Source organism: Pithys albifrons, chromosome 21 (assembly GCF_047495875.1).
Source record: "Pithys albifrons albifrons isolate INPA30051 chromosome 21, PitAlb_v1, whole genome shotgun sequence".
Classification (NCBI taxonomy): domain Eukaryota; kingdom Metazoa; phylum Chordata; class Aves; order Passeriformes; family Thamnophilidae; genus Pithys; species Pithys albifrons.
Genome location: NC_092478.1, coordinates 643,293 through 658,044, shown reverse-complemented (window position 1 = coordinate 658,044; position 14,752 = coordinate 643,293). Strand labels below are relative to the sequence as shown.

Genomic DNA, 14,752 nt, shown 5'->3' with positions numbered 1-14,752 from the left:
CCCGTTTAATTTCTGGGTTTGCCTTCCTCTCTTCTGCTGCCCCTCACCCTTAAACAGCAGAGATGTGGGTTCTCAATGACCATTGCCTTTGAGGAGCACAAAGCCATGGAGGCAAATCCATGTGGTGGCTGAAAGCTGCCACCTGGAGCATATCACGACAAGCCTTACCCTTCCTCTCCTCGCTGCCATTTCTGTGAAAGCCTTGTAGCTGAGAGCTGGCCTGGATGTGGGAACTGGTTTGTACAAAGTGCCCTTGGCAGTGGCTGTCAGAAATGGCTTTCAAGTAATTAGCAGCTACCCTTGAAGCAAAGCAAGCCTGATCCCAGGCTGGGCTGTGATCCCAGCCTGGGGGACATCCTTATGACCCAGAGGGCAGAGCTCAGCCTCGCAGCTGAGGGGCTTCCCATGGAGCTGTCTCTGGGTCCAGACTGCCCTTGTGGTTGGGATGGGGCGCCTGTGTGGGAGCAGCTGCTGAGGAGAAACCATGCATGAATCCAGACAGTCCCTGGCACAGTGGTCTCTGTTTGGGCCTGCCAGTGCCTCCAAAGCAACTGGACTCTCATGAGCTCTGTTGGCCCCTTCAGTCTCTTGAAGAGCTGCTAGCTACAAGTTACAGAGCTGACACATTTTCCAGGCCACATAGATAAAGGTGATGTGGATGAAAAATGGCATCTTGCCCCTACTGTTGAGATTTTTGACTCAGAGGTACAACTCTCTGTCCCCTTTCCCTTCTGGAGCAGGAAAGCACATTCAGTGCAGGGCACAGCACAGATCTTGCCATGCTGTCTGACACCTTGGGGCTTCCTCCATCCAGCACTACCGGGGATGGCCACTCAGGAGGGTCACATGCTTCACTTTGGGCCCTTTATAAACAAAGGGAAGCAGGAGCTGTGCTGGCCAATTTGTTGAAGAGTGTCAGGGTGAGGGGGAGAGCCTTTGACTCTCTGCCTGTGCTCTTGATCTCTCCCTGAGTCACAAGGCACTGACTATCTGCTTGCTGGCAGCAGACTGGCCAGCAGCAAGGAGAAAGAGCTGGATGTCCTCCTGCCTACAGGAAAAGAGGAGCTGAGCTGCAAGAGCCCACAGAAGGTTTGGGAAGTGAGTGCAGTGTGTCTGTGCTGGAGGGCCAGGAATCTGGGGAGCTGCTGGTCCCCTGCTCTGTGGGGCCGTGCTCACGGCCGAGCTCTGGTTGAACAGATGCCAGCAGGGGATTAATGGGGATGTTGCAGAGATCAGTTGCACATTTGGCTCCTGAGACTTTTGTGAAATTAAGATGCAGAGTTTGAGGCAGTTGCTTCCCAGGACAGTCATTTAGAAAACCCAAGTATGGTTAATGGTAGAATATCCCCTGAAGTACTTAGAAGGGAACTAGAAAGTAATACCATGACACAGGAAGAGAAAATCATCCAGCTCTGCTAAACAGCTTCCGTGCTTAAAATAGTTAAAAGGTGAGGAATAGTCAGGTCCTCTTTGAGCAGGATCTTTGGTAATTTATCTGTAAAAAATAGGGAAAAGATGATGTTGCCCTAATTGGACTCTTGCTCCTAAAACCACAGGTAAGCAATTTATTAAAAGCTTCTACTCGGCTCCTGACCTGCTGGTTCTGAGCTCAGTGGAGTTACTGCACGCTGTTCCAGATGTGCTGTGGTATCAAAGCACAGCTAGTGGGGCTGAGGAAGCTCTTGCTCCTTCTTGTTGTTATTCCATGGCAATAATCTTCATCTCCTTACTAACAACCCATCCTGCAAAGGGCTCCTCCATCCCCAGAGTCCTGTCTGCTCGAGGAGGATGTTGCTGGAAACACTGGATGTGGTCTGAGATTTCTCAAAACTAAGAAGTCTTTAGAAGCAATCAGTTTGCTCTAATTCCCTGGCTGTACCCCAAATCCAGGGAAGTTGCCTCTTGCAGGAAGAGCAGTGCTTTTGTATTGATGGAGCTACTCCATTCTGCATAGCTACAAATTATGAGGGGTCTGTTTGTTCCAGCCCATGTTTTCGGGAAGGTAACAGTGACTTTGAACTGCTCCAGTAAACTGTGCCCAGGGAGAGGGTTCCCTGCTGCGAGACAGACCTGAGTGTTGAAAGGTACCCATGAATATATAAAAAGAAAGCCATTTTTGTCTTTAAAAATAAAGCTGTCACTGTTCTGAAAGTCTGTTGGAGAAGCCAAGCAGAATTGCCCATGTGGGTTACCAGAACTAACTTGTTAATCCAGCTTGTAGTGTGCTGATATCACAACATCTGAATCTCTCAGGGGAAGATAGAGGAAATTGCTGTGAAGGCCCCTGAGGTCGCCTGTCCGGGCTCCACAAAGGGTGAGGCATCTGGATTTTGGCTCCCTTGCTCCCATATGGACACCCAGCTATGTCACTGGTAACTGGACTGGACACTTGGTCTGAGATATTCAGTCTGCTGGACCTGGCTGTGGCCTTCTCTAGTGTAGGAAAAAGAATTAATACAGAAAACAGCAGAAGAGGCAGTGGGGCAGGAGGACCTTCCCCCCCTCAGTAGTTTCCAAGGTTTTGGGCAGCTGCTTGGTAATGAAGTTGTCTTCATGGCATACCAGGTGAGGACTTTCTGTGAGGGCTGTTTGTGGGCAGCCACATCTCACGTGTTTTTGGGAGTGGACTGGGCTCTCTGTGATCAGTTCGGTTTTTGACCCCACTTCAGTTGGGAGATTGCTGAGGATCCAACAGCTCTGACAAGTGACCTCAGCTAATTTCCTTAGTGATGAAGAGTAGGATAAACGTGTCAGATTTTCGTGGGTGCTGGTGAGTGGTGTCGAAAGCCCACCCTTCCCCAGCGGTGGCACCACTGCTGTGTCCTGACGTGTGATGGCAGCGCCGTGGGCCGTGGGGACCCGCTCTGGCTTTGATGTTGTCAGCAGCTACATGAGGCAGTGAGTCCCTGTCCTGTGGGGCTCGAAGTGATGAAGTTTAGGGGCTCAGTCACAGTGCTGGGAAGTGTGTAGCCTGGAGGGGATGGGGCTCAGTGCCATGGGATCCGATCCTGCAGCGAGGAGCCCAGGGACCAGCACCGTTCTGGAGGAAGCATGCTCTGGCCAACATTCAATACATTGGAACTGCCACACCCACAATGTGGCACCAGTGTGTGCATTTTGCTGCAGCCTGGGTTTCTTGGGAGTCCCATGGGCTGCTCCTGGTCCAAGTGAGCTGCTAGCCCCTTGGCAGCCCTCCCAGATTGGTAGAAGTCAGTAGAAAAAAATGGTTGGTCAGAAATGACTCATAAAGGCCATGTTTTCCTGCCAAAGGAATGCTGCCTGTCGGTCACAGAACAATCCCTCACTGCCCTCTCTAAGGAGGGCTTCAGCTGCCTCTATTGCAGCCTGCACCTTCATTCCCGTGGCTCCTGGATGGGAGACAGTACCCCAGGGGTTCCCTCTTCCCCAGGTGGTGTGACATGGAGTGAGCCATGCCAGCTTCCTGACCTGCACTCTACAGCCTCTCTCTCTGTCTGCAGGATGGAGACTTTCCCTGCGGTGGCCGAGGAGGTTCTGAGGGAGTTCCAGGTCCTGCTGCAGCACAGCCCCCCTCCCATTGGAAGCACCCGCATGCTCCAGCTCGTGGCAATCAACATGTTTGCAGTGTACAACTCCCAGCCCAAAGGTACCACTTGCTGCTTTAGGGGAACTGGGATTGGGAGCAGCCACTCCCTATGGCCAAGCTGCTCATGTGGAGAAGGGTGGGGGGACACACCAGCTGGAGACAGATGGGTGGAGTGATGTTTAGGTGCCTGTGGGTGTTGACACAAAGGGACCTTGGCTGGGCCTCTGTGGAGCTGACTGAGGCGTCTGAGGAGTGAGGAGGCATCACATCTGCCTGGAGCCCGAGTCATCAGCACAGAAGAAAGATGTGGCATTACTCACAGCATTTAACCTGAGCCCTGCCCAGTGCCTCTGCTGGCACCAGAAGGCCTGGGAGGGTCTTGGAGTCCTTGGCTGTTTGGAGAGTGGCATTGTCTGTGACTGCTTGTGTCTGTGCAGGTGCCCAAGGGATACAATGCCACTGTCTGAAAGGCCAGGCTGGAACCTGTGCCCCATATTAAGGCACAGAGAACAAAGCAAGATCGTCTTACTTATTCTCCTGCTCCTCTTACCTCCTCCATCCAAGTAGAAGCCTGTATGGGGACTTTACCATCTGTTGGTCAGCAGAGATGCCACCAAAGCAGAGCCTCTTCCAGACTCTAAAATTAGGCTTCCAGGGAATGTCTTTTTCCCTGTGTCCCCCCAACATGCACTCAGCAGCAGGTACCCGTGTCTGCCTGAGCTGTCTGGCAGCAGGGATGGGGCTGTGCTCCCTGGGTGGGAGGAGACATGCCGATGGGTTGGGATTTAGATCCCAAGGGTGAAGGCCTTCAGCTGATGGATTTCAGCTAAAGCCATTGTGTGGGCGATCAGGCTGAGCCCCAAAGAGCTGCTCCTAGAAGTTTTCTCCCTTGTGAGCTAGTTGGCCACTTGTCAGGCTGGTGGTTAGCAGCCAGGGTCACCTGATGGAGTGAACCAGCAGCAGCTAGAGGGCTGGGAATCAGCCCCCCTGTGCTGTGCCTGCCTTGCAGGCACCCTCCTCTCCCAGAGTAAGCTTGGGAGGAGCTGTCAGTCCTGCTGGTGAGGCAGCCATGCCCTCCCACCTGCTAGATGCCAGCCAGCAATGGCATGTTTATCTTTGAGCTGTGAAGTACTTCATGATTAGAGGCAAATGTGTCTGCATGATATGGTAATTATTAATATTAATAATACCCCTGGTAGGTGAATTAATAGTGGTGTTTGTGCCACATAGAGGAACGGGTGGTAAGGAGAGGAAGAGATTTGTCTGGGCTGGATGGCAAGCCTCTGTGGCAGAGCTGGAAGCAATCCCAGCCCTCAGACCCCTGCACTGTGCTCTTCCATCTGTAGCTGAGTTGTGCATGTGTGTGAGGGAAAAAGGGAGCACTTTTTATCTTGCGAAAAAGAAGTGTTCTCTGAGTTATTTGCCTCCTGTGTAGGTATCTGCCAGCTGCTCCCAGCCTTTGGGTCTCTGGAGAAAGCAAACCTGTTCCTGCTGGGGACTGCAGGCTGCAGGTGTCAGTGTCCATGGAATGCCTGCAGGTCAGGTGGCACCATGGCTGCCATCTGAGGCCGAGTGCCCCTCAAGGATGTCCCTGAGGGCTCCTTGCTCTGGTGACCCTGAAATATTGCTGGGAATATTGTTGGCAAAGCAAATCCTGTTGTTAGTGCAGATGCCCTGGTGGTCTCTGAGTGCTCGTATGCCGAGTGCTGGCACAGCACAGGTGGGGCTCAGTGCCCATGCTGTGATACTGGGAAGAGCTGGGTGCAGATGGAAATAAAAAGCTAAGCCAGCAAAGGGTCTGGAGGTTAGAAGGCAGGCAGGAATCTTTGCTGGATGATTACTGAATGCCCAGCATGGAGCAAGGGCTCTGGCTGCTTCCCTGGCGTGTGGGCTGCTGTGGGCAGGGGTCTGGCTGGAGCGCGCGGCAGGAACAGTGTCGGGAAGGTGCGGGTTCCATTTCCCAGCACATGAGTCACCTCCCTGCGCTGCAGCAGTGTGGGCAGCAGCAGGAGTGAGGGGGCTGAGTGTTCCTGTGGGCTGGGGGAGGCTGGCAGGGCTCAGGAGGAGTCCCACCCTGCCTGTGTGCCAGCTTGCCAGGCAGTGTTACAGGGGAGCTGACCGGAGTCAAAGCTTGGCTGCGGCCGCTCTGCAGAGCTGGATCTAACTTTGTTGTTGGACCAAACAGCCTCCAGAGATCTCCTCCTACTGAAATCCTCCTGCAAATCTGGGATCAGAGCGTGTCCATGTCCTTCCCATCGCACGGGCCTGACCGACCCTCAGTTGTGAGTGTGCAGTAGCAGGAGGAACTCTGTGGGTTTGGGGCCAGGAGGGAGCTCTGTCTGAGCACCTCTCTTCCCTCTGTCCAGGGGTGTTCTCTTCAGGGATAGCTGCTCCCTCCCTCCCCTGCCGTGTATTTCTAGGTCTCTGGAGCCCCAGTGACTCCTGAGAAACTTGTTGTCCTGAGTCTGGTGTCTAATGAATCTCTGGTGCTGGAATCTGGTGGTGCTGGCAGTTGTCACAGTGTCATGGGCAAAACAGTCAGAATGTGGGGAACTTCTGCAAAATTTTAAGCCCCTGAATACAAACTTTTAAGCACAGATTCAGGTATTAAGAAAAAGGAAACCTAAACAATTAAATGTTTCAATAAGCTCCTCTCCTCCCTCTTCCTCAAGCTTACATCAAACACGATCCTGCCCCATCTGAGCCTCAGCTTCTCCCATTTTTGGTGTGGATTGTTCCAGGTCTGTCCCAATTCCTTCAGTGAAGCAACAGGCAGCACGGGAGGTTGGGGCTTGTGTGTGATGCTTATATCTGCTGCTCTTTGCTTTTTACTCATTTTCTTTTGCTGTGGTGTGGGTTGGCTGTGGTCCCTCAGGGGTGTCCCTGTCCTGGTGTATGACCCCTGTATGGCAGCTGTGGCATGTCCTCTGTATCTCTGCTCCTAGCCACTGCTACTCTTTCATAAATCAACCTGTGCAAGGTCACCATGTGCTCTTCTGACAGTGACTTTTTTTGAGGTGCACTGGTTTCAGAGCCAGCCAGCTGTGAGCAGCACGTGGTATTTCACATCCTCCTCCCATGCAGGTTGCTGCTGTGGTTGCCTGCAGCCTGCAGTGGTTGCCCAGCCAGGGCTCAGGTGAGTGCAGGCAGCGCCCTGTGGCTGGTGCAGAAGGCTGAGCTGTGCTTATTCCCAGGGACAGCAGCAGGCACGCTGGAGCTGGTCTGAGCTGCCTGTGCAGCACTGGGAGGACCCTGGGAGATGAATTGGATCTGTTGTTTTCTCTGACAGAGGAAGCCAAAGAATTCCCACATGAAGTGCTTCCCCTGCTGCTCAGCATCAAGTGGCGTGTTCCTGCATTGTCCAGGGAGGCAGGTCCACGCTGTGCAGCCAGTGAGGGTCCCACTGACTCGGCTGTCTCTAGTCAGGAGTGAAAGGTGTGAAAAAGCTGCTTGTAGCTCAGACCCGTAGGGGAAAGAGTGCCCACCCAGGGAGGGAGGCAGAGAGAGATGGCCACTCTGCATGGCAGAGACTTGCAGTTGCTGGAGCTTTCCATGACAGGACATAGGTAACCACCAATGTTTTGGGCCATCCTGTGCTCTGGCTGGGGTGGGACCATTGTGGGGTGGCCCATTTAACCGTTTGGTGGCCATCTGTGCAACCAACTCACAGAGAAGCTTGGATCCCTTTATCCCAACCACAAACACTCCAAGAATTTTAATTTTTTTTTAATTCTGTAATTTGGGGAAATAAAACTCTGGTTTCTGAAAAGACTAATTGAAGCCGTGCTTGTGGCAGGGGCATCTCGGTGAGTGGAGGGAGAGAAACCCCCTCCCAGCCCATCTGTGCCCAATTTACTCCGATCTGGCCTCTCTGAGGCTTTTTTCTTTCTCTCTCTCTTTAATAATTTGTTTTATAATTCCTGGAATCAAACCCATCTCAGACACACTGTTTTATTTTACTGTATTATTGGATTATACTTCCTATAAATCACTGGATGTTATTCATAGGCCACCACCAGAATAACTTCCCCTCCACCCCCCCCGATGGCCCCACATTCCAAACACGCGCACCAAAGTGGGGGTGCAGCAGCACGGGGCACCCTGGAGACACTTCCCGGAAATCCCAGCAAATTTGCCTGGCTGCGGGTGTGAAGCATCAGGCTGCAGCACCTGGATGCCTTCTGGCACTCTTGGGCCGCTCGGGCTGTGCAGTGTGGAGGTTGTTAGGAGGTCGGGCTTAGGTGGAAGTGGAGAGGGAGGGGGCTGCCATATGTGCATCCTCAGCACATGTGGGGAATGAAGTTGCATCCCCCGGGGCTGAGCAGAGTCAGGGCACGAGGCACGGGCAGGGTCCGGCCAAGCGCGCGGCTTCAGCTGAGGATTGGGAAAGTGCCGTGTGTTCCAAGCAGAGGAGAGTGATGGGGTGGGCAGGGTGACCAGTGTACAGGGCCCCTGCTCTGCCGAGGCCAAGGGATGAGGAGGAAAACCTGCTACCTGCACCCTGACAGTGGGACTGTGCTCATGTGGAGTGTGGTGGCTCCAGAGGGCAGACAGTGTGGCAGAGGCGGTCTGGGCTTTGCTTCACAGCCCTCTGGGTGTGTCTTCTTGCACGGAACATGGTCAGGTTCTCTGTGCCAGGTAGTGTTGGCTGGGAAACCATGATGGTTCGTGCAGAAAGGGAGGCTTCACATCCCACTCCCTGCAGCAGATTCAGAGCTGTGCCTGTCCTCTTTGCACTGCCACACTGGTGTCCTCAGCGCAGTGTCAAGTAGGTCAATACTGCCCAGGCCACAGGGCTGGGCATACTTTGCCTGGCTCAGAGAGCTGCTGTCACCTGAGTGTGTGCTGACTATGGCCTTTGCAAGGATTTGCTAATGCATGTGGCACTGCTTGCTCCCTGAACATCTGCACCAGCTTGAGGTGCTGATCTTGCACAGGTGTTGATAGACATAACAAAGGATCTCCAGTGTCTAAGCAGGTACAGGACTTCCCTTTTTCCATGTGGGGTCAGCACCCAGCCTAGGTGGAGAGGACCCCCTGAAATCAGGCTGTGCTGTGCTAACCAGCAGCCTGCTCCTCTGCCACCCCACTGCTGCTCACAGTGCTGTGCTGGACAGAGCAGGTTTCGCTTTGCTGACCGCAGCTGCCGGGCCAGAGAGCTACAGCATGAACACTTAAAATATCCCCAGAGATAGTGCAGAGGCTGGTGGTGTCTGCCCTCAGCAGAACATCAGCTCTGACCATTGCCACAGTCATGTTTCTGCTGCTCAGACCCAGCGTTGCTCAGAGAGCTAATTGCAAAATCAGAAAAAGCTCAGAGGAAGCATTTACTGATCACCTGCGGCAGCCTCATCTTGGTGTCTTCTCATGAGGCTCTAACCACATCTTGCATGCTGGAGCTGACAAAAGGTGTCAGGAGTTGAATGCAAGGAGAGTCCAGTGCATCTACCTGAGTTTAAAAATAAAGCAGTGCTGTGGGTAGCTGTCTTGGTTTGGTGGAGTTTTAAAATTAGGCATAAAAGAAAGCTTAATAAACCTCAGGATGTAGATAGCAGCAGCAGCTTGATCTTTCCTGGTATGGGGATCAGAACTCAGTCCTTTTCTCTTAATTCCCCTCTGCGTGGTAAATACCTGCTTCCACAGGGTCCAGCTGGCACCTTGGAGCAGGCAGTGCTGTGAGCCGTGGCAGCTTTGGGCACAACAACAGGGAGGTCAACGCAGACGTTGCGTTGCAGGGCTGTGTTGTGGGGATGCTGAGCATCTGCAGCCCTGTGATCTGTTGAGAGCAGAGCCTGAGGTCCCTCCAGCTGCCTGGGGTCTTGGTTTGTGTGCAGACACAGCCCCCTCGATGCAGGGAGGCTGAAGCTGAGCACTTTGGTAACTGGCTTTCTCTGGGTCCTGGGGCTTCACTCGTCATGCAGCAAATGTGGACGGAGGTGTCTGTGCTGAGATCTCCAGCTGCACTTGGCAGTCGCTGTGACTTTCCCTGTGAGACTGGGCAGTGCTGTCTTCAGCGAGGTGGTGTTAAGACATAACACTTCCCAAGGCCTTAAGTTTGGAGGAACTGGATGTTTAATTCATCCTTCCTCTCCCTTCACATTGCTACTTATATTTGCCTTGTGTTTGAGTTGTAATCAGGAGAGGAAACCCAGGGGAGGGTTGGCTGGTGCTGATGTCCATCCTTCCCTGCTCTGTGCTGCCTGCCTTGCACAGAGGCTCAAGGGCTAGCAGGTTCTGACATGTCACTGCCTGGGCAAAGGGCTTCTACACTTAACCTGTTGTCAAGTGATGTCTGCTACCAGCTGTGCCCAGACACAGCCCAGACCTTGGATGTGTAAGCGGGAGGAAGGGTTGAGATGGTGTGAGGAGCAATACCTGCACTGCTGTCTCAGGAGCCGCACAACTTCCTGTGCTGAGCCTCCTGAGGGATGTGTACATGTCCGGAGGTGGCAGCTGACCCTCCAGGGCTTCTCCTCTGAGCCACTGGGAATCTTGGAGGTTGGCACAGTTGCTGGGAACTGTCGGCGCCTCTCCCTTCAGGGAAGGAAACTGTCTCGGACTTGAGACACATCAGTAAAGTTCAGGTAAAATAATTCTGGCCCAGACGTGTCTTCAGAGTCTCACTCTTGGGCTCTTGAGGCTGGTGGCAGCAATGTTTAGACCAAAGTCTTCCTTTGCTTATTCCCCTCTGTTTCCTGTTTAAAAGGCAGATTGTCACATATTTGGGGATTTATTTACCGTAATTGGAGTTATTTTCCTGGCTGCTGGCTTCTGCCCTCTGATGCAAGACTCCTTAGCGAAACATGTGTCCAGAAAGCCATGTGACTTTTTTCCCCTTGCCACAAGTGCCAGCAGGAGATGTAATAATCAACACGCTGCAGGGAATTTCCACTGGCAGTTCAGATTTCTGAAATCTAGACGTTGACTTCGGAGGCAAAAGATTGAGCAGGGCTTTGTGGCAGGGAAGGGAAAGGTTTCCAGCAAAACCGAGTGTTGCCTGTGTCTCATACTCTCCATCCAGTCCTGCCCTCCAGCCCAAGTGCAGCAGAGCCCCCCCGAGCAGTGTTGGATGAGCTCGCTGGGGGCTCTGCCCAGTCTGCCTGTCACACAAGCACCTCCTTACATCTGCCCGTGAAGCTGTTCCACCAAATGCAGGGTGATACAGAGGTCTTATTTCAGGGCAACAAATAGAGGGGAAATGATTTGTAATGACAAAACCTGAGTCTGCTTTAGAGCCAAGCTTCGGGAGCCAGAGCAGCAAGTCAGGACAGAGCAGGTGATCAGCAAGGTCAGTTGGAGGGGCTTTGCTGAGGTGCCAAGGCATGGCCAGCTCTGTGAATGCTGAGTCCAACCTGCCATTTCAATGAAACAGCAGCATCACTGTGTAAAATGAAAGGCAGGAAATGGAACACTGGCAATCTGTGTCCATCTGTCCTGCTGTAAAGTGAGGAAGAAGGTGCCTGAGGCTGCTGTCCCCAAGCTCTCTATCACCCCTGCTTTGGTGGTGGGGAAAGAGGGGTGCCAGGGAGGCAGCGTGGGGTACACCAGGTGCAGCAGCTTTGGTGAAGCTTTTGATGTTTGCAGTGTGACAGGAAATCCTCTTGCTTTTGAAGAGATGTTTCTGATTCTTTAATGTGCCTTGCACCTTTGATTTCCTCGTGCTTCTAAGCAGCACCAAGTCAATTACTGTATTTCTGTTTAATTCTCTGAGAGAACACTGTATAATTAGGCTAATTATGGTGCTTTGTGAAGTTGTAAAACTCCTGATTGAGCTTGCGGGGCTGTTTTATAAGCTGCCAGGTGTAGGCAGGGAGGGCTGCCCGCCCCATGCCCTGTGCAGGTTTGAGTGCAGCCTGCCAGCTCGGTGAGAGGGCCTCCTCCTGGGGGTGCCCAGCAGGCTCATCCCTGCCAGCTCCATCCTGCCTCCATCTTTTCTCAGGCTGTAGCCCCTCGGTGAATGATCTGCCTGGTGCTGGGGAGGCCTCAACTGGGAGCGAGCACCCTCGGCAGCATTCTGGGATCTCTGGCCTTAATGTTGAGATCAGGAACGGCAGCATAGCCAAGACTGTGTTTCTATGTTTGGTTGCATCTGCAGTGAGGAGGTGACCCCACACAGGTTTATGTGTGGAGATCTTTTATTTCCCCTGATGAGGTTTGCCAGAGGCTGCATGTGCCATGCAGCTGGTTCTTGGCATCATGGTGCTGGCTCTGCCTGTGCTAGGTGATGGTCAGGAGGAAGGTGAGGACTTGCTTGGTGTACCTTCAGGAGTCACCCTGTCTATGTGACGCCCCGTCCAGCATCACGGACCACGACAGTTTAACCCTGGCTCGTGGCAGCCCTGAAGGTACACAGTCCTTCTCTAATGGAAGGGTCACTTTTAATGCTGGTTGATGTGGCTCATGATGGCTGTGGTTAATGTGGCCTTAGGGTGGCTCATAGGTGCCAGTCAGAGGACATGAGTGGTTTATCTGTTGCTGGGGCTCTTGGGTCCCCCAGCCTGCAGGATGGAACCAGAGGCAGACCAGGAGCATGTCGTTGTGGGATGGGAAGGGGATGCTGTGTAGGGATGGGTTTGGCTGTGGAGTTTCTCCATTCCCCCTTTCTCCCCTCCCTCCCAGGAGTGTGTGGTCCCCTGATCCTGTCTGGGTGAACTCTGGGTGGTTCTTGGCCGGCCCCAGGGGCAGAGCAGGGATGCCTTGCGCAAGCAGCGCCTGCTCTCCGGGCAATGGCACAGGGATGAGGAGGAGGCTCCGGCTGCCAAGGGCGGGTTGGGAACAGCACAAAGCCTTCAGCACGAGGCCCGAGGAGCCAAGGGCTGACAGCCCTCCTGCCTGGTGCTGGGACAGGGCTCGTCCTGCCGGGGGGCCCAGCCCTGTGCAGGGCCGTGGGGGGAGCGTGGACCGCGGCCACGGGGGCTCGTGTGGCTTTAAAGGAGGCGCAGCGGAAGTGATGCTGCAGGGCCCATCTGGCTGCTCGGGGCAGGAGACGCGCCCCAGCTGGTGCGAGGCCCTGGCAGCGCCGGGAGCTGCGTCTGCTGGGGTTTGTGCTGTCTGTGCTGGAACACGGCTCGGGAAGGATGGGAGGGGGGCGGTGGCACCGTGCCAGTCCCGGTCGCCTGGCCTTCTCGTTCCTCTCTCCTCCTCCTCCTCCCCGCTCCCTCCAATGCTTTAAAGTCACATTTCCAGGCCAGACATAGAATTAATCTCTGGGCACTTCACATTGCTGGCAGCGCAAAGCAGGATGTGGGATCTTTTTTTCTCTCTCTCTGCGTCTTGGCTGACTTTTTTACCTCTCGAAGAATTTGGAAGGGCCGTGAGATTCCCCCCACCCCCCTTGCCTCAGTGCCGTGCAGTTTTTCAGCACGCTGATCACCCTGCTGTGGCTTCACCCTAATAGATTTCATATGCTGACACAGTTGACATCAGTACCAAACTATTTTACATGTGATCTGGTGTATTTCCTGAGGAAATCTGCAAGATATTTATTAAGAACTAATAAAATAAACCTCTCCATGAGCTTTTAGGTAGTTTTCAATTTTTCATGTCTCTCTCGTTTCCTCTTATCAATGAGTTTCTATTTTCTCCCTCCTCTCTGACCATTGCAAAAGGAAACAAAAATAAATGTTTTAAACCGTTCTTGAATGGACACTGGGAATATTTCTGTAGTGATGTATTAGCAAAGTCGTATTTTTAGGGCTGTATTGTCAAGACTAAAAATATCCCACTGCAGTGCATCCTTTTTATAGGGCTTTGTGTGTGTGTGTGTGCTTAATGTTGTACAAATTTGCACCAATGTGTAAAGGTCTTTCTACTACTGTGGTGTTGCCTTCCCATCGCAGCTGGACTCCATTAGGCCTTGGAAATTAGTGTAATCCTAGTTAAGAGAAGGAAAAAAACTTGATCAATCTTGCAGAGCCGCGTTTCCCGGCCGAGCCGGGATACCTGCGTGGCAGGCGCGCTCCGGGGGCTCCGGCAGCCTGGGCTGGGGGTTCCTGGCAGGGAGGGTGTTCCTGACGGAGGGCACAGCTCTGCTCTCCTGTGCTGTGCAGAGCTGTGGGTGCAGGACGCACAGGGCTGGGGGCTGCAGTCACCCACTGGGTTCTTGCTCATTCTTCGTGCTTGGGAAGCCCTTCAGGGCTGTGCTGTGCTGGCAGGAGCGTGTGTGTGTCGCTGGAAGCAGGCTGGATACTTAGCATTTCCACAGGAATTTTCTACCTTTCCGCCGTTTCCATCTGCTTCCCTTAGCTGTGTTTGGAACGGAGAGAGCCAGAGGTGGGAGCTGGGCTGAGCAGCCGCCTCTCCTGTGCCCCCTCAGCCAGCGTGGGGGGACCCCTGTCCGAGGCTGCTCCCCGTGGGAGATGACTCTGCCTCTCCTGTCACGTGTGATTGATGCAGCCGTTTCCAGATATAATCCTCTCTCCGGCGCAGCGCCGCGGCCGTCACTGCTGTCCCCGGGACCGGCCTTGCGTCACAGGTGGTGGGTGCTCCGTGACGGGGCCGAGGCGCTCCACGGGCGCCGTGTCTCACGCTGTCCTGCGCCCGCCCCTCGCTCGGCCCTCTGAGTCACTCGCTGCCGCTGCTCGCGGGTTCCTCGCTGGAGCTTTGCTGTCTGCTGCGTCTGCAGAGCCGCAGCCTCTGCTTCCTGTGGAGCAGTTCAGCGAAAGCAGTAATTAGGGCCTGTAAAAACTGATTTTATTAGCGAGAAGTGTTGGTGGGTAATTGGCCATAATTTGAACCCAGCCAGATTGGAGATTAATAAAATATATATATACATATATATATATATATGTATAAATCACAGAGATCTTTTTAGCAGAAACCCCAGGGCCTTTAGTTGTGAGCCCTTCCTGGGGCGGGTGGGACACGCCGGGGTGGCAGCTGCGGAGAGGGCAGTCGGCATCGAGCGCCGCTGCTGTACCCGTCCTTCGGGGTGTTTGACACTGGCATGGGAAGAAAGGAAACCTTGTTTTCCAAGAACTCTGCTCTTTCTCAGCTTGATAAGCATTTAAAATAAAAGCTGCACAATTGGAATTGGCAGAGCATCCTCATTCTTTTGTCTGTCTGTTTATTTTTTTCCCCTCATCCCTCGACATGTGTGCTACAGCCCAGGGTTACTACACCCCGTGGAACCACAGGCCTGGAGCTCTGCAGGAGTGCGCCGAGCTCTGCCCACCCCTAGCCTGGCCC

At 53.5% G+C, this 14,752-nt stretch overlaps 1 protein-coding gene across 2 annotated transcripts in view; it reads left to right on the top strand.

The window, feature by feature from the left end:
- Positions 1 to 14,752, top strand: part of SMG6 (SMG6 nonsense mediated mRNA decay factor) — a 108,188-nt gene that overhangs the window by 24,205 nt on the left and 69,231 nt on the right. For both annotated transcript variants that reach the window (XM_071575421.1, XM_071575420.1), the window contains exon 10: positions 3,480 to 3,625. In XM_071575421.1, coding sequence (XP_071431522.1) covers positions 3,480 to 3,625 — 146 coding nt within the window. The remainder of the gene's footprint in view (positions 1 to 3,479; positions 3,626 to 14,752) is intronic.